Source organism: Vigna unguiculata, chromosome 8, assembly GCF_037176805.1.
Source record: "Vigna unguiculata cultivar grain cowpea cultivar isolate G323 ecotype 2 chromosome 8, ASM3717680v1, whole genome shotgun sequence".
Taxonomy (NCBI): domain Eukaryota; kingdom Viridiplantae; phylum Streptophyta; class Magnoliopsida; order Fabales; family Fabaceae; genus Vigna; species Vigna unguiculata.
The window spans coordinates 31904433-31925424 of record NC_140799.1 but is presented as its reverse complement, the minus strand read 5'-3'; the positions used below and the strand labels follow the sequence as shown (position 1 = coordinate 31925424).

Genomic DNA, 20992 nt, shown 5'->3' with positions numbered 1-20992 from the left:
ATAATAGTAATAATAATAATACTAAAACTAATAAAAATAATAATTATTATTATTACATTTTATTTTATTTTATATTAATTTTAACCATGGGGTAAAATTGTAATTTACTAATTTTATCTATTAAAACATTATTTTATATTTATCACATTTATCAAATCACTCACAAACTTTATCTTCAAATCTCTTCACTCTCACCTCTCCATCTTTTAAAACAAACTACCTCACTTTTTTTTTCAACATCCCTTCAAATCCATCCATCCGCTCTCTCTCAATTCCATCTTTGGAAACAAGCACACCCTAATGTTGTGTTCGTTTCTACCGATTTGTTTGGAATGATTAAGAACGACAAATATGTGAGTGTATATCATGTTCGCTTCAACAAATTTGGGAGAGAGAAAGAGAGAGCGCGAATTTGCATGATACACTCCTCATTCCATCTCACCAATGTAGAGGATATTTGGATATTTGTGAGAATAAATTGATTTTTTACCATAATGTCCTTGCATGTATTTATAGGAGAAACTCAATTCCATACATTAATTAACATGATTAACAAGGAGGCATCGATTACATAAGTGGTCCTTGATTTCTATATATATAAGTTAACATGGAACCGGTTACTCTTAGTTTCTAATAATAATCTCATACTTTGAAGTGGTGTTGTTCTTACTCAAAGATTTGAAAAGTTATACCAAAAGCTATGGATTCTTTGTTTTATGGGTGTTTATGATACTTCAATCATGCATTTAAGATGGGCCCCTCATTCTCTCACTAAGGATGAGAATTAACCTTAATTTTTTTCTAGACTAATATATATATATATATATATATATATATATATATATATATATATATATATGAAAATGATATTTTAATTCACTTTATTTTATCCATTTATATATATATATATATATATATATATATATATATATATATATATATATATATATATATATATATGAAAATGATATTTTAATCCACTTTTTTTGATCCATTTTTAATTTACTACTTCAATCACCATTAGATAATCTATTTTGATTCTTTTTAGTGATGTGATGTGATGATCTAATGATGATTGAAGTGGTAGGTTAAAAGTGGATAAAATAAAATGGGTTAAAGTATCATTGTCATATATATATATATTGTCATATATATATAATTCTAAATAATAATAATTATTACAACAACAATAATAATATATTAATTTTTTAAATATAAGGGAAAATAGTAATTTTAAATTTTAATTCATTAAATTCTTTATATATATCATATCAATCAAATCACTTACAAACTTCATCTTAAAATTCACCCATTTTCAGTTCTAAATCTATTCAAAGAAATAACAAATTCATCCATATCGATTTAAATAAACACAACCTTAGTCTTATAAGAAATATGATTTAATTAACTGAGCTTGTAATCTAGAAGATATATATTTTAGTAAAAAATAAAAAGAAATATATTTTAATTTGTAACTGAAATATTATATTCTTATTTGTAATATACATGATTTATTGACCAGTTTAGGACACTCTATATTTGTTTATTTACTATCAAAACAAACACCCCTTTTATATTTATTGACCAGTTTAGCGCACACTCTATATTTTGTTTATTTACCGTCAAAACAAACATCCCTTGAAAAGATGTCAAAACCCTAAAGTATACAATGGTTTATTTGTAAGAATTTGAAATTAGGAAAGGAACTCAAATATCTTAAGAACAAACCTTTTCTATGAAATAACTTGTCTCAGCCACATGAATCAAACCTTTATTATATTGTCAAAAATTGTAAAATGCAAATCATTTGTGGCACATAGTTTCTTTTTAGCACACATGAAACTCTCTATTTGATACAATAAAGCGGTGGCCACATACTATATGACTCCAATTAGAGTACATATTTGCAGAGGGATGGCCAGCCAGCTAGCATAGAAGATACATGCTTATGCTAACAGATTTTGATGGATTGGACAACTGAGACATTGCTGTGTTGGGTTCCACATCTCTGAAAATCATGCATAGCTACTTCTTATCACCTTCCAATTATATAACTTTCTCTTTTTCTATCTATCTATAATTATTTCTTATTCAACACCATCTTTACACAAACGTGGGCATCAACAAGTTAAAGATTATTATTACATATGTTGGTGTTAGGTTTTAAGAAGGGTTTCATTCGGAAAAAACAAAATAAATAAGATTTGAGATGAACCACATAAGACATTAACACTATTCTTAATCCAAAATTTTAAGATAATAAATTTATAAATTTATAAATTTTTATTTTTATATAATATTTTACTTTTTCATCTTTAATTAATTAATGTAAAACTTAAATTCATATTTAAATTCCTAATCGCTGATGACAGAGGCCGGTGGAAGAGAACGTTTTTGAATTGAATTGTGATGACATATGATATCAATAATCAAGAATAACCCTTTAGACTCAATTTCTCGATTTTTCATCAAATTTAGCTATATATCTATGTGACCATGTCAATTGTGAGGGATTTTGCTGTTATATACGTCAGAATTAACATAGAACTAACATATCTAGAGTGGTTTTTTCAATGGCTTTTTTCTTCAACATATTTGGCTAAGACATTAAATAGACTAAAGATCAAAGTAAAAATCAAAAAGAGGAGAATGTTAAACTGGGCCAGCTGTGGAATTCTACTTCCCAATTATGTCTAATGATTGCAATGTAATTTTTAATCGAAAATGGTTGAGATAAGGAGTTTCACAAAAAAAGTTTGGAAAAGCATCCAATTATTATCATTATCATTATTCAATGTAATCATTTGTTCATCATTATTCGTCCAACCCTCTTCATTTTATGTGCTCATTTTATGTGCTGTCCTACACAATATTATTATTCAACCAAAAAATCAATTTAAGCTTTTTAGTCCGATTCTTCATCATTAGCCCCACTACAAAAATGTTCATTCCCCAAAATCCTAACTCTTACTCCCCTCATAAAAAAAAAAAAAAAATAGGACAACAGAAAACATTATCTTGTTCCAGCATTTACATGTCAATTCACATGTCTATACGAGTGTGCTAGCTTCAGAGTTTCGTAACATGTGCTTGCTATAAACTACACATACTAGATTCCACACCCTTTCTTTTGCAATGCATGGAAAGGGTAACACCCTATGTTACATAATTCTAGTAAAAGCTACACTTATTACACAAACTTAACTTTATTTTGTACATTTTCAGGGACCAACGTTATCTGGCATTGTTTATTAAAACCTAGCATTCTCGAAGCCGTGCAAGTCGCTAACTTTGTTCAACGATTTCTTCATCCTAGCCATTTTAGCCAGCTTCTCAGCGGCTCTCCAAGCCGATGTCGGCGTCAACATTTCGCCTCCGTCATCCACCAACCTTACCTCCCTCTCGCTCTCTCCACTCCGCCCCGTCCCCACCGTCTCCCGGTGCTGTCTTCTCCACTGAAGCTCTACAAGCTCCGCGTCCAAGCCGCGCACGTACTCCTCAGCGGAGCCGAACTGCACTAGAAGCGCGCGAGCCGAAGCAAGCAAATGATGAGCGCTCGAAAACTCATTATGTTTCACCATCCTCCTTGACTCGGCTACGGCTCGGTTCGTTATAAACACGTTCCTCAGCCGCTCAACCCTGCCGCCGCAGGGAGAAGAACTCTTCGGCGGCACCACCGTAAATGGGTGTTCTGCACTGTGCACGAATTTTTGAGACGCTGGGTCTTTGCTGAAACACCGCACTGTCAACACGTGATGGTTTCCTAATGCTGACGTTGGCACTCTGACCTCCACCAACAACTCCTTCTCTTCTTCGCCGTATAAATCACCAAGCCGGGTTGAGTTTACGCTTAGCGCGGTGGGTCCTCCGCTGCATGAATAAACGGCTCGAATTTCAGCCGGCGCAGAGAAGCCAAGCTGAATTCTTAAATCCTGCACCGCCAAACTCAATGTTCTGTTAATGTATTCGATAAAATCATCCTCAAACGGTTCGGGTGTTAAACCGGTCTTTTTTATGTCGAACCCAAACGAATAAACCGGAACTTCAACACAATCGAACCCGAGAGAGGACACGTAGTTCAAGCATCTCCGTTGATTACTGTTCTTGCAGTTGTCATTACCGTTAGATAGATGCAAAATCCTCGCTAGAGGATTTTTCTCTCTGCGATCTTCGAGAACCTTCCCCGCTTTCTTAAGCACTTCTTCACGACCTGATCCTTGGCCACACACGACCTCGACCTGATCCACCACGCGCCGAGCCGTGCGTTGTCCCTGAGCCGTCATTCTGCGCAGAGGTAACAACCGCTCCGAATCAGCCGACGAAGCCACGACGGCAAGCCGGTCAGCCGCCCCGAGAGAGGATATCACCAGTCGCATCACGCGCTTTAACACGTGAAGCTTTGCCCCGTTCATACCGTTGCCAACGTCAAGCACCGCCACGAGATCCATCGCCTGCCGTCGTCGCAACGGCGGCGACGGTGCCGGAGCCTTGACTCGTAAAACCAAAGCACGAGTTTCGAAGCTTTGCGAAACTGATATGACCGCGCACTCCTGCATGAGCTTGACTCGTACAGTTTTTGTCTCAGCGTAGTGTCGCAACGAGGATTGAGGTTTCGGAAGGACAGAAAAGCCAGGGAAGTCTGGTACATCGTCGTTTTCTTCTTCATCCTGGTGCGTGCTTTCATCGGCTTCAGGAATTGGAAGGATTTGCGTGAAGCACGTGAGAGAAGAAGGTAGAGGCTCGTCGTCGTCGTAGGAAGGTAGCGATTTGGAGGAAAGAGGAGCGAGTTGTTTGTGGTTTGGGGTTCGAACGGTGGGAAGGACGGCGTCGTTTTGGTGGAGCGGAACGTCGTTCCACGTGGCATGACAGACGGGGCAGACGTGGGAGCGTGCATGGGAAAGAACGCAAGGGAAATGAAACGCGTGACCGCACTCTGCAGTGTAAATGGCAGTTCCCTGTCCCGTCTTCACGCTATTCGAACAGATTCCGCAATTACTCTGTTATCTCAAGGTAACAGTAATTAGTGTTAGAAATGAAAAGGAAAAGAGCGGAAGATAAATAAAGAAGGATCCTTACTCTGAATTTGAAGGTGTTTTTGAAGAGGGAGAGAGGGGAAGAGGGAGGGTGGTGGTGCAATGACGGCGAGGAGAGGAAGTTGAATCTGGCGCAGGTTCCGGGAGAAGGAGAGGGGCTGTGGGTGGTGCTTTTGGAGTGTAGTGTGGATTCTGAGTGGCTAGTGCAAAAGGCTCTTCTCCAAGCGGTTCCCATGTTTATGCGAGATCCAAGGTACAATGCTCTTTGCTCGGCCTTTCTTCACTTGCCTTCCATTTCTGTCTATGCCTTTTTATATTTTAAAATGGACAATGATTTATTTATTTTTTTATTTTCATCCTTTATCCTTTATTATAATTTTTCTTGTAAAATATTCTTTGCATATATTTTTATTTGGCATTTTTTATTAAAATTAAATTAGTATGGGCATATTTTAAAAAATGATAACTTTTAGATATATAAAATTGTTAAAGTCAATCCGATTGATTCAAATGGTTGGTTCATTATGATAACTTTTGGATTAACTTAAATTATATTTTGTTTTTTTAATTTAATTTATATAATTATTAGAAATTTCATTTATATAATTAAAATATTTACTTACTTTATTAAATATTATTATAAAGAGTATATTCTAAAATTAAATAATCATTTTATAATTTGATAAATGAATTAAAAATATTATTAAATAATTAATCTATAATTTATAATAATGTATAAAGAGAATTCTCTCTTTTGTGTTCATATTTAAAAATATCAATTTTACCTTTTAAAATATAATTATTTTATTAAATTTTTGAAAATTGACTGTTATTTTTACAAGTTTTTATAAAATTGTTTATTTCTCTTTTTTATTTATCAACGGTTATTCTTCTTTTTCTGATATATTTCACTTTATTTTTAATAAATATAATTTTATTTTATATATTAACTTAATAACATTACAATATCATTCCCTACTGATGTAATTATACATATTTAAAAAATACATATACACATACATGATAGCGTCTGTATTTATGCTAGTAAAAGTTAAACTCTTTTTTTCAACTCAACTTAATTTAAATTCGTGCTAAGTTATTTTGACTTATGAATTGAAATCATTTAGATGAAATCTCCTCTTACCAACAAGATTTTTTAGAAGAATTTGTGTTCCATGTATGAAATTGTTTACAAAAACACATAACTTTCGAATTATCTTAGTGAAAATTAGAAAACAATTTCCTGATAAATTACTGGAATTGTTAGAGAGACACATAGCTTTCAATTTATCTTAGTCAAAATTGGAAGTTTGAGAGATGCATAACTTTACTTTAAGCAAATTTCATTGAAGTCAAGGAAGGAGAATGTCAATTTTTATTTATTTATTTTTTTAAATTGAAGGGTGGATACTTGCAGGCACTTCGATACTCAAGTCAGTAATACTTCTAGTTTAGGTGTGAGTAAAAGATGAATGCAAAGATAGGTTCCTTACCTTGGACACTGAACCTTTTTTTATATTACCTGAGTCTAATCTTGACTTCATTAACTTTGTAATATTCCTTTTGTAAATACTAATAAACTCCATGAATGACCTACCATAACAATTATTGTCGTTACATTCCCTTATGCTGCCAATATTCTTGAATGCACTCTTATAGTTCTATATTTCATTTGTGATGTACGCTTGTATGCCTGAGTCCATATGAACTAGGATGTACGTATGTATGCCTAAGTTCATATGTATTAGGATGTACATCTGTGTGCCTGAATCCATATGTACTAGGATGTTTGTATGCTTGAGCTCATATGTATTGGGATGTACGTTTGTATGTCTTAGTCAATATGTAATGGGATTTACGCCTGTATGTCTAAGCCCATATTTACTTACACATGACTTAGGCTGAGATGTATGTTTGTGTGCTTGAGGGATATACGCTATGAAGCCTAGACACGGACACGGACACGAGAAAATGTCTAAATTAAAAAAAAATGTAGAACATGGACACGGTTCATTGATAACCATAAAATTGATAAGAGGTCTTCTTTGAGGGTCGCTCCACCCATCGCTAACAATTGTCACACCTTTTTGCTTCCATGAATTTTCTACATGAGCTCTATTTCTTTTTCAAGTAATGGACCTCTCAATTTATTATATGATGGTGGTACATATCCACTAAGGTTAGAAGTATTGGCAACGTAAGAAAAGATATTCCTATAATAAGGACTTCTTGCGAGATAAAAGGCTAATCTTGAAGAATAAAACATCCTTGCAATTTACAATCAAGAGCATCTCTAGCTTGAATGTTAAAAGAAGCTTCTAAAGGACCTTTGAGTTTTTGGTGAACACCACCACTGCTTGTTTACTTTCTTTCCTCGAATACAGGTGGTAGAGATACCTTTTTCTTCTTTGAATTTTCTATTTTCAAATTTGCTTCATTATCCAATCTTTTAAGCTCAATAAGTTTTGACAGATTCACCTTTGGATAAACTCTAACTCCTCTTCCCTTAATTTTTAAGAGATGAGCTCTCACTCGAGTGTAAGATCCATTAAATTCAAAATCACACAAACTAGAATTGACCATATAGTTTCCACCACCAAGAGTTTTTCTTATCTTTGCAAAATATCTCCAAAGAGGTTTTGTTTCATCTTCTTATCCAATAGCTTGATTAGGTCTACCCATCTTAATTTCCTATAATAAAATAAATTGAAAATAAAAAATTTACTTAATATTTATAATTAAAAATAAAACAAAAATATAATTTAAATAATTTTTATACATAATATATTTATAAAATTAAATTCAAAATATAAAACTTATAATTTTATGTTCATAATTTAAATTATAAAATAAATTAAATTTATGTAACGCATGTGTATGTATTGTAATCTAAAATTTAAAACTAATAAAGTATCATGTATAATCTAATAATAAATATAAAATATAATTATTTATAATAGAATATATTTTTAAAATAATGTTAAATTATTAAATTATTTTATATTGTAAAAAGAACAAGGAACGTAGTACCCTCACATGTATAAGTTATAGCAATATGATGGATGCATAGAATATGACATTAAGTATTAAAAAGTTAAATTATTAACATTTAACATATAGATTTAATAAGTAGAAGGAAAAGAGGGTGTGGATAGCATGTAATAGATAAAAAGAAAGAAAAGAATTTAATAGATAGAAAGAGAAGAGACGTAAAGACTATTTACCTTTTTCTACACACTTTTTTTTCTTCAATATTTACTTCTTTTTTCTGCTCAAAATATATCTCTTCTTATTCTTCTATCCGAGCTTCTTCCTTCTTCCTCCAAGATCTTTTTTTGCAATGATTATATGTTTTGCTCACTAAATCTCAACGTTTCTTTCTTTTTCCTCTAATTGATTTCTTTTTTCTTTGTATATTTTGTAAGTCTCTTTATGTATTTATAGGACATGTATACGGTTTTTATTATTAAAAGATGAGATATAAAGATATTCAAATAGATATATTTGAAGATTATTTTGTTAAAATTTTTAGTTTTAATTCTATATATTTGTTAAGATTTTTAGTTAAGATTATTTATGTATTGGCTTAAATACCTTTTTGGTCATCATTTTCGCAGTGTTTGTTGCGGATGGTCCTCATTTTGATAGAATGTTTAAAATGATCCTCATTTTTACCGAATGTTTACAATGGTCCTCATTTTTGCAATTCATATTTGGTCCTTTTCTGTGACGTCGTTTAAATCATTAACGGAGCATTGTACAGTACACATAACACACCCTAGTACAAACCGTGTCACGTGTACAATGTTCTATTAATGATTTAAACGGCGTCACAGAAAAGGACCAAATAAAACACGAATTGCGAAAATGAGGACCATTTTAAATATTCGATAAAAATGATGATCATTTTAAACATTCTGTCAAAATGAGGACCATCCTCAACAAACACTACGAAAATAAGGAACAAAAAGGTATTTAAGCCTTTATGTATTTATTTTTATTTTTATTTTTTATATAAAAAATTTATTTATATTTATTTGAAATACAGGACATATATCTAGTAAAATATATTAATTATATAATCATATAAATTAATGTAATAGAAATGAAATTAAAACAAATTTATTATATAAAATAACTAAATTATTAAATTAATAAGAATATGATTAGGTTTTGTTTTCATATTTTTTTTTCTTTCACCTAACTTTTCTTTTCCTATCTTCTCTTCTCCATGGAATCTCTATTTTTTCCTGCAAAGATAAACGGTGGCAACTCTGCAACGGCGTCCGCGTTCCACCTCTTTACAGCACCGCAAACGTGTCTTTTCCGTGTGTCCAGAGAGAAGGCGAGAAGGCCATGTCCGGCCCAAATAACAGCGTCTGACACCGCGTCGTGTGCGCTTCCGCAGGTGTCGGTGTCCGGTGCGCCTCCAAAACGGGGAAGTGTGGCTCCAACGCCGTGTCGGAGCTTCCTAGGATATACCTAGGTCCATATGTACTTACCCAGAACTAAGGCCGAGATGTACATTTGTATGTCTGAGGAATATACGTCTGTATACCTGGGTCCATATGTTCTTACCTATGACTTAGGCTGAGATGTACATCTGTATACTTGAGTGATGTACATTTGTATGCCTGAACCCATATGTATTTATCCATGAATTAGGCCAAAATATATTTATCCCTTGAACTGAGATGATCTCGTTTCTCAATACAGATTGTATCTGTGAGAATGCGGAAGCCGCACTCGTATAAAGATGTGATTATGACGACATGGATGTAGTTCATGCATTTGTGAAAGAAATGGTATAAAAGATGTGATTATGACTCTCCATTTCTTTTTATCTCTTTCAATCCTTGAGAAAAGTTATATCTTTTTATACTTATCTTTCAAATTTTGAGAACACACATATATTATTATTATAACTTTGTTCTTTAGGATTATCTTTCCTTGACTTTTCCCTGAATTCTTCGAGCGACAACTTCTGAAAAACAACGTTAATAGTCTTGAGCGACATGAAATATTAGAATAATAAAAGTAAGAGAGAATTGACTTTCAAAATATGATATCATAATTTTGAAAAGTGAATGCTAATGAATTAATTCTCAAATTATTTAACAGTTAATGTCCATTTGTTATTATCAGTGTGAGTTTTTGACCGATATTAATTTCCCTGTACTGACACTAGTGTTCTCCTTTCTTTTCTTTTCTTCCAAGTTGAAACCATCCATGTCGTCGTTTACAATTTCTTGGAACCTTTTATACTTTTAGTTCCTTAAATTTTATTTTCGTGATGAATGGAACAAGGACACGAATACGATTCATGGACTAATCTACTTTATCATGCACAGAAAAAGAAAATCTACACCTAACATATGGACTAATAACTGTGTTTATGCAACTTAAATAAAGTCACTTTAGAAAAAAAAATGTCCTTCATAAAATTTCGGTTTCTTCAGAAGTCTGGAATTTTGGATGTAACAGAATTGAGTTCACTTTCTCTGGACGGTGACTCTATCGAATCTCTGTCTCTTATAGATGAAGTTTTGATAGAATAACCTACATCAATTTTGTTGATATTGCCTAGCAGAATGTTTAAGCGTTTGGACAAAAATCAAGAGGAGGGTGAATTGGGTTCTTAATAAAAATTGTGCTTTTAAAAATTTCCCTTTTAATATCAAAGATCAATTAAAATTATTTCCTTTATTTTGATAAACACAATAAAATAAAAAGAGTAGAGAAGAGAAAATTACGCAAAGTATTTATACTGGTTCAGATCAAAAGACCATACGTCCAGTTGTTAATCTCTCAAAAACGAGATTAACTCAATCACTAAAATAAACAAAACTTATAATCAATGATAAGAAAAATTAGGGTTTAGAAAACACCTCTCTTGAATCACACAAGAGATGAAGACACCTCCCTTGAAATTCACAAGGGATGAAAACATCTTCCTTGAATCACACAAGGAATGAACACCTCCTTTGAATCACACAAAGGATGACCGGCTTCTCCTAGCAACAGCAGCAACACTCAATCACTCAAGATCCCACTTGATGAAAGTTATCGCTCTACCCACACTAGGTTTTTCAAAGTCTTCCCACAGAGAGTTCTCAAGTACTCAGACTTCTCTAACTTCTGTATTTTGATAATGAAAGCCTACCACTCTATTTATAGAAGCCTATTTAGAAATTAGGTTAAAAATATGAAAAGTTATGTCGCAACTGCCATAGATAATCGATTATCATAATCGATTATCACAGAAACTTTTATGAAAATATTTTTCTTGCTGTGATAATCTATTATCAGTCAGGATAATCTATTATCAGTAGGTGATAATCGATTATCAGCAATGATAATCGATTTTCCAGAGGCTTTTCTCAAAAATCAGTTTTAATTGAGATAATCGATTATCACTAAGAATAATCGATTATTCCAGTGAGTTTTGCAAATAAATAAAATTCTCTTAGTGCTCTGGTACATGGGTTTTGCCTTTTGACTCTTGACATACTAATTTAACTATTTCAAATAACATACACATATTACAAAACCTAAATAACTAAACCCATAAGTCTTCAATGTATCTTTTAAATTGAAGTATTCTTTTAAGTCTTCAACATTTTTCCATGCATCATCATCAAATCTTCCATACTTCTTCATAAGTCATCATTATCATCATCATCATCAAAACTCCTTATTGGAGGAAAATGTTCATCTTCTTCTTTTTGTCAATAAATTTGAAACAAAATAAGAACGTATACTAACAAGTTTAAATATTGCTTGTACTATTAATTAATACACAGAAAACAAAAACATTTTTTTATAACTTTTTAAAGTCATATATATAATTTATGATTGAATAATAATACACAGCTAATTTTTAGGTTTTTTACACTAAACAGGCTTTAGGTTTAGGGTTTAAAATGTAAGGTTTAGGATTCATGAGTTAGGGTTTTATTATGATTTTGTAATTTGAAGTTGTTACGTTACATTAATCTCTAAAATTATTTTATAAATGAAAGTATATGTATGTGTATAAAGGTTAGAGTATCACAAATATCTTATTATTTAAATATATATATATATATATATATATATATATATATATATATATATATATATATATATATATATATACTTTTGCCGACAAAAAAAGTTTATAAATGAAAATTATCTTTTCTTTATACACATCATTTCATCAATAATCTCCAACAGAGATTATTAGGAAAAAACAGTGGCTATCATGTCTTTGAGTTGCACATGAATGTTGCAGGTACATCTCACCTAATGCTTAGGAAATTAGGTACGATATGATAAACAAAAGTATTTCATGCTCATCATTAGTGGTTGATGAATTTACGAGAAGATATGAACTCATTTGATTAGTTCTGCTACTTGTAACAACACTTTATTTGGTGGAGTCAAGTCCCCATTGAAAAAAGTGACAGAAACATATAACAATGGTTGCATTTGAAATCATTCATGTGTTTAATCTTTTCTAGTTCGTTATAATGACGTTAATTGGTGGTGGAGATAGAAGAAGTCACACTCGTTTGTAGTACAAGGAATTCGGGTTTTGAATTAAAGAATTTCGGAAAGGAAATTTTTTTTTAAATTTGTATCCACTTATATATTATGAAATTATCTTATTTATAATTAATGTGAAATTTTCGAAAAAACATTGATGCAGATAAGAGATTGGATTTGTCTTAGAATTGTTGATTTTAAGATGTTCTTGCAATCTTGGAAAATTATTTCAAGGTGTTGTTTTTTTGGCATACGCTGTTAAATTTAACACCACACATGAATTTGTTTCAATTTCAGAAAACTATAATTATATAGAAAATAATTTAATGAAATAAATTTGATCGAAGGTATAGTTTCTGATGTATTTGCATGCATTTGGGTACACAAGGCTTTTAATATTTATTAATGTACTTTTTTTTTATCAGCAAAGAATAAAATTAAATTAGCAGAGCACTTGAGGGGTGCTCTAAAACCTGTATGATTTGATGCATTAGCTTAGTATCATAACATCACCAATCACAACCCAACCAAAACACTTGGTTACAGTCTATATATAAGTATTATGATCCACAACCAAAAGGACCATAAGTGAGCATCTATATCAGATCACCTAACATAATATATACCAAACGCTAACAAAAACCAATTCTTCTTTTTGATGTAGAATAATATTGCAGATGGTATATAACGCTGAAAGCATGAGCTTTGGATTCCCTGGCCAAAAAATATATGCGGAAGTTTAGCCTTGACGGAAGTCTTGCTAGTGTCCTGGTCTGTCTGTTTTCATCCTCTCACACAGCATCCATCGGCTTTCCTTCAAGTTGTTTTATGGCTTCTTCCATCTTGTTTACTGATTTGCCTTTTTACTTTAGTTTATGTAGTCTTCCTTCTATCCTTCACTTAAGAATCCTGGCTCTCTTAAACACATATCCTTCATCTGTTTTCCTAAAGCACTTAAACACACAACAATTATCATATCAAAAAGATTTTAAGCAAGTATAAGGGGATAGACACCAATCACTATATGAGAATTTTACAGATGAAAATTTGTGTTTCATCCATACCCATGCATTTACCTGTGCAAGACCAAATATCTCAACAGGGTCTACTTTATATTGCTTGAAAATAACCCCATTCCTTTGTTTCCAGATTTCTCCTATGATTTCTAACCACATTCCTTTCCAAACAAGATTTTGCTGCCTATTAAGGTTAACAATGTTAAAATGTTGAAAGTTGTTCCTTACCATAATATGAGATACAGTGCTTAAACCTAGCCACTTATAACACATGTTCCACACTTTTTGGGATTCTTTACATGAGATAAATAGGTGCTCTTTAGTCTCTTCACATTCTAAACAAAACTCGCAAAGACTATGTTGTAAGTAAGTCCCCCTCGCTAATAATTTAGTCTTTGTTGGAAGCTTGTCCAAAAACAGTCTCCAACCTAGTACTTGTACCTTCGGCGGAACTCTCATTTTCCACAAATTTTCAAACACTCTATTCTCTCCCCCATCATGGGTTCCTTGCAGTCTATTATAAGTAGACCTAACTGAGTATATACCTTCCCCATCTTCCTTCCATTTCCATATATCTGGATTCCCTTTAGTTAGGCTTCGGTTGATGAGTATTTGAAGGAGTTGTTCCTCCAACACTGTCTCCCATAATAGTCTCCGTCTCCTCCAAGTTAGATCCCAAATCCATTCATTCTCTTCCCAATGTCCTACCTCTTGTAGTGATTTTCCTTTACATTCTGATATAGAGTACAGTCTAGGGAACTTATGACAAAGTGATTCTTCCCCTATCCATTTATCTTCCCAAAGTTTGACCTTTTTTCCTTCACCATCACCCACTCTATGTAGTTGTCAAACCAATGCCACTCTCAGTATTTCCACACACTTTGTGGATGTCTTTCCACCACTTTGAGGCTGTCCTAGAGGTATTAGCTTCATTGAGTACCCTCCATGAACCATACTTTGAATCCAAGATCTGTTTCCATACTCCATGATCTTCCACTTCCATTTGGCTAGGAGCGCTATGTTAAAGTTCCCAATATCTCTAATGCCTAAACCCATCATCTCCTTTGGCTTACAAATATTTTCCCAACTTACCCATGCTATTTTCCTAGCTTCAGATCCCCAACCCCAGAGAAAATTTCTTTGTATTTTGATGAGTTCCTTTTCGACACTCTTCGGCATTTTAAAGAAAGACATATAGTATAACGGGAGAGCAGAAATTACCGATTTTATGAAGCACACCCGTCCAGCTACGGAAATTAGTTTTCCTTTCCAACTAGAAAGCCTATTTCTAACTTTATTTATCACTGGTTGCCAGAATTGACTCTTCCTTGGGTTTCCACCAATTGGCATTCCAAGATACATGAATGGGATTTTCATATGTTTACAATTTAAAATATTGGAGAATTGTTTAAGTAATGTTGCCTCCAAACCCACTCCTCCAATTTTAGTTTTGAAGAAATTAACTCTAAGTCCTGAGGCCAGTTCAAAACTTCTCAATATAGATTTTATGACCCAAGCATTTTGAATCTTTGCTTCACACATAAAAAGGGTGTCATCTGCAAATTGTAGTAGTCCCACGTTGATAGTCTTAGATCCCACATGTACTCCATAATACAAATTTTTCTTTACAGCTTGTTTGACCATCCCTGCTAGACCCTCTGCTACTATAAGGAAAAGGAAAGGTGCCATAGGGTCTCACTGTCTAAGCCCTTTTTTAGGACAGAACTCCTTAGTAGGGCTCCCATTAACCAAAATGGACATTGTCGATGATTCTATACATTCCTTTATCCATCCAATCCACCTAGCACAAAACCCCAGTCTAACCATCATATAGTATAGAAACTCCCAACTCACTGAGTCGTAGGCTTTTTCATAATCCACTTTGATTATTGCCAGCCTCTTGTTCTTAGCTCTATATTCGTCCACCACCTCATTGGCTACCAAAATGCTATCTAGTAGTCCTCTTCCTTTAATAAATGCTGATTGAGAGTAATCTATTATCTTAGGTAATACACTCTTTAGCCTATTTGCAAGGATCTTAGATATAATCTTATACACACAACCAACTAAAGATATAGGTCTGTAATCCTCCATACCTAGCGGGTTTCGTTTTTTTGGAACAAGTGCTATGAAAGAAGCGTTACACCCTTTTGGAATTTTCCCTTCAGTCTGGAACCATCTTATCGCTTGACAAACGCCCATCTTTATTGTGGCCCAATTATGTTTTATGAATGAGAAATTGAAACCATTCGGGCCTGGGCTTTTATTTCCTTCACATTCATTTATGGCTTCCTCTATTTCATTGTCGCTTATATCCTTCGTTAAATGCCTATTGTCATTCTCTGAAAGGTTTGGGAATTCAAAATTGTGTAAATTAATGCTCAGGCTCTTGGGTTCAGAAAAACGTTTTTCAAAGGTTTTTCTTACCTCCTCTCTTACCTTAGTTGGATCCTCACACCACACTCCATCCATATCCACTCCTTTTAACTCATTCATGCTTCTTTGCCATCTAATCTTAGAGTGAAAATATTTAGAGTTTATATCCCCTTGTTCAAGCCATTTAACCTTTGCCTTTTGATTTAACAGAGAGCTTTCCTTCTGTAGGAGTAATTTTAACTCACTTAGAAGGTGCATTCGTCTTGATCTATCACCTTCATCTAAATTACTTTCATCATCCTTCTGATCTAGCTTCCCTATTTCCGAACTGAGGCTTTGTATCTTTTGTCCTATTATTCCAAATACCTCTTTGTTCTAGACCTTTAAATCATGTTTAAGCTTTTTTAGCTTTTCTTTTAAAGTTATCATTGGATTTCCTATCCCAAAATAAGACTCCCAAGACTATTTGACCGTGTTCTTAAAGGATGGATCCGAAAACCATATATTTAAAGATTTGAGTGGCTTAGGTCCTCAATCCATTGTAACCGATTTAAGCAGAAGTGCACAGTGATCAGATACTTGTCTACCTTTGATATATTGTTTGCTATCAGGCCAATACTCTAACCACTCTGGGGAAATCAATACTCTATCTATTCTACTCTTCGCCATACCGTTATCCCTATACCATGTATATTTTCCTCCAATTAGTAGGACGTCTAGCAAGTCTGTCGTTTCTATAAAATTATTAAACCCTTCCACTTCTCTCATTGCAGTACTACCTCTATAATTTTGGCCTCTTCTTTCACTGGTTTGTCTTACCGCACATTAAAGTCACCCAACACACACCATTGTTTACATTCTTCCCCCATCTTTATATTTACTAATTCCTCCCACAAGCTTATTTTTTCATTGAATTCACAAGAGGAATATACATTAAATATGGCTACGGGAATTGGATTGACATTATTACTGCTGTAGACATGTCCTATCACCCCTATGTACCTATCTCGTACTATTTGCTTTACGCATTTGAATTTTTTCTTATGCCACATTGTTAGAATGCCCCCTGAATTTCCCATTGCTTGTTTACTCACCCATTCTACGTTGTTATGTCCCCACATATTATAGCAGTTGGATTGTTTCAGAACTTGTATCTTTGTTTCTTGGATACATATCATGTCTACTTCCTCCTTTCTTAAAAGTCCTTTTAAGTACTTCAACTTGTAACCCCCTCCTAAACCTCTGATATTAATACTAATTATTTTCATGTGAGACCTTACATACCCCAACACTCATCTTCCCCTGTTTTCTATCTCTACGCTCTAAATTTTCTTGTTCCTTTATTATTCCTTCCTTATCACCTGAAAATGTAACACCTAGTGCTTTTGCTATATCCCACACTCTAGCACTGTCCGACCCTCCCGAAACATTATTATTTTGCCAAAATAGTCTATTACAATTAATAATGTTATCATCAGATAAAGAATTACGTATAGAGTGAATTACTGACCTAAGAAGCTTCCTTTTCTTTATCCTCCCACCTTCTTTCACTTTGTTTTTCAATGAATGTTGCTTCTTCTTGTTGGACTCGCCGATCCAGAATTGGCGTCGGGCCAAGAATTCCTCTGGGTCCATATTAGTTTCATTAACCAAAATCATGTGATTTGTTAGACTTTCTTACCTCACACTCTTGCTGTTGTGACGCAATTACGGAATCCGTGCAAGGAATAGTTTCGTTTGTGTAGTCCAGACTTTCTCTAATTTGGTCGCCACTGTTGTCCACCTTACTCGAGAATTTCATGTGGTCTTCAACCCCTTTGCTACCTTGCTCCCGTTGTGATGATCGTGACCTGCAAAATAAAGAATTTCGTTCCAGCCCTAATTGTTTTTGGTTGCAATCCTTGGTCGCATAAGGAAACATTCTTTTTGTGAGCACCGCATTAGAGGAGTCTAGTATTGTATTTACTGGGCCCGCTGCCATTTGATTATCAACTTGGTTATCTATTGACAAATTTTGTGCGCACCCCCTTGTTGATGTTGGGCTCTTTTTTCGTTTGGCCACCTTTCAAGCTGCATTCATCACTCATTAATTGTTTGCAGAGTGGGTTGTCTTTGGCATTACTGTCATCGTGAGTTGTTTCTGATTTCCCATACTTTGCACGATTTTGGCATTCTACACCTATTACTGATTGTGCACCTCCTAGGTTAGATTCAGGCACTGCATTAATTGTTTGCAATCCCCAACGGTCAAAAAATGAGTCGTTGCCATCACCATCAAGCTTCTCCGATGATTCATGGATTTTCCGATCACCATAGACTGTCGGCGTTTGCATTGTGCGCTCCTCATTCTCCAATTCATTTCCATTTCTCAACAGGATTTCATTTTCATTCCATTCAGATATTGAACTGGATATGTTCATCCCTTCACATAAAGAATTGCTTTCTGAGGAGGAATTACACTCATTTACACAACAACAAGATGGTCGTGATTCTACAGTGGATTCTACTTCCAGAGCCAAATTGTAAACTTTCCCATTTATCTTCATTCTTTTCTCTGCCCAGACATTGCAACCAATCGAAACTTTAACAAGTAGTCTTGCATATTCTAAACATTCCCAAGATATAGTTTTCTCATCCACGGATATCAAGGTCCCTAGTGTAGCCACTACTTTGCCAAAGCATTGTTGTGACCATAGATTAAGTGGTAGACCCCTGCATTTTACCTAGACAATCTTATGTTGTAATATTTGTGCAGAGTTCCATTGAGAGATTGATTCAAAATTTAATTCCCACCATTCCTTGTTTTCTTCGATAAGCTTCTCTAATTGTGTTCCATCCTTGCCCTGAATCAATATTGCATTGTCCCCCATGTATTTTACGCTTAATTGGCCCAACCCTCCCTGCATCATTTCCTCCATGACTGTCTTGGTTTTTATATAGTTATTCACCCTACCAATGTAGCACCCTTCAAGCCATTTGACATTTGCTTCTTCAGTTTCAAAAGAAATTCCTTTCCATTGTTGTTGCTTATTTGTGGGATTACTCTGAGAGGTTTTTACAGCTTGTGCGTACGTTTGATGGCGTTTTACTTCCCTCCAAACAGGCCTTGTTTTTTCTGTTGTATTAATCCGCGTAGAAGGAGATGGTTGAACCTTTTTATGTTTCTCTTCCCTATCAAATCTAGGCTTATTAACATGCAACTTTGTTGATCCAATCATGATGGAATCCAGATCGCGTTGAAGCCTTTGCACATCCCTCACATCATAAAACCTTACGAATCCATACCTATGCCCCCACCTATCTAATCTTCTGGAAATACTTTAACAACTCTTCCCCAATAACTCTTCCCAGCGTTGAAACACTTTCCACGTATCATATTCACCATAACTATAAGGAAAGTGGGAAAAGAAGTACGTAGAGATATTTCTTTCCCTGTCCATTAGAAATGTTTTAACTCTTACCTCACAGTGATTGTCGTTTCAGAATTTCAGGAGCAGAACCGTTGAAGATGCAGAGCATGCAATCACCACGATTAGTAGCGAACGTGAGTACGACGAAGACGCAAGGAATGCAACAAGAGGGAGAAAGCCATCCATTTTGTTTAGTTGAGGTGTCATTATTTATTAATGTACTATATTTGTGTAATTATAAATTCTCTTCGTAATTTGAAATGCACGGAAAATTAATGCATACTATGAATAATTATTTTCAATCTTTTATATGTTTTTATTAGTGGACAATAATATAATGTTATATTAGATATGCAGGTACCTAGTTGGCCAACCCTCCTCCTTTAAATATATCTTATATCAAATCTCATAAAACATAATAATAATTACGATTTTTATTTTATTTTCCTGATTAAATTATTAATTATTAATTGAAATTAGTATTATTAGTATTTTTAATAATTAGTAATATATAATTTAGTTTTAATCTATAACAGAAAGGTAGTTTAAATTTAGTTTACTAAGTCCTAAACTCAAAATTCTAAATCTTAAACCCTTACTAAACATTTTTAATTCAATTTTTCAACTTTAAATTATTTTTCTAGTTAACTATTCTATTTTAACTACATTTACTATTTTCATTTTAGATCCTGCTTAAATTATTAATTATTAATTGAAATTATTATTATAGTAGTATAATTAATAATTGGTAATATATAAATTAGTTTTAATCTATAAAAAAATTAGTTAATTCAGTTATTTAATCCTAGACCCTAAATTCTTATTATAGATTTTTAATCTAGTTTTTCAACTTTATATTAGTTTTCTAGTTAACTATTATATTTTAACTATATTTATCATTTTTATTGTATCTCCTGCATAAATTATTAATTGAAATTATTATTATTAATTCAATTAATAATTAATAATATAATAAATCTATAATTAAAATATTTATGTACGTAATTAATATCTCATGGAATCTAATGTAATATAATATATAATATACAGTAATGTAGAAAGAGTTGCTCTTGTACCACTTGTGAGAAAACCCTAGACCCTTACTATAAACATTTTTAATCCAGTTTTTCAATTTAAAATTATTTCTCTAATTAATTATTCTATTTTAACTATATTTATGATTTTTATTTTATTTTCTGGTTAAATTATTAATTAATAATTGAAATTATTATTATTAGTATAATTAATAATCAGTAATATATATAAATTAGTTTTAATCTATAATAGGAAATTACTTTTAATCCAATTTTAGTAAGTCGTAAACCCTAAAACTTAAATATTTAATACATATTTTTGATCCAGATTTACAACTTTAAATTAGTTTTCTAGTTAAGTATTCTATTTTAACTATATTTATGATTTTCATTTTTAGTTAATGCTTAAATTTTAATTATTAACTGAAACTACTATTATTAGTAATATAAATAACAATTAATGATATAATAAATATTGTATTTTATATAATTTTATTATATAAAATTATTATTCTCTATTTTATTATTATTGTGGATTAACATTAATTAATAAATTATATTATTTGTAAATATCAGTTATATTGCACAATTGTTAT

General features: G+C 32.8%; 1 protein-coding gene and 1 long non-coding RNA gene across 2 annotated transcripts; one reads left to right on the top strand and one right to left on the bottom strand.

Annotated features, from left to right (window-relative positions):
• Positions 1–2996: 2996 nt before the first annotated feature.
• Positions 2997–5268, bottom strand: LOC114193461 (E3 ubiquitin-protein ligase WAV3-like). The gene is made up of 2 exons (XM_028083272.2): positions 5077–5268; positions 2997–4997 (listed from the first exon to the last, which is right to left on the bottom strand). The coding sequence occupies exons 1-2, from the start codon at positions 5266–5268 to the stop codon at positions 3252–3254; spliced, it is 1938 nt and encodes a 645-aa protein (XP_027939073.2). The 3' UTR covers positions 2997–3251.
• LOC146884403 (uncharacterized) lies at positions 5039–6895 on the top strand. Its single transcript, XR_014983973.1, has 2 exons — positions 5039–5286; positions 6436–6895. It is a non-coding gene; the product is annotated as an uncharacterized LOC146884403 (long non-coding RNA).
• The last annotated feature ends 14097 nt before the right edge of the window (positions 6896–20992 follow it).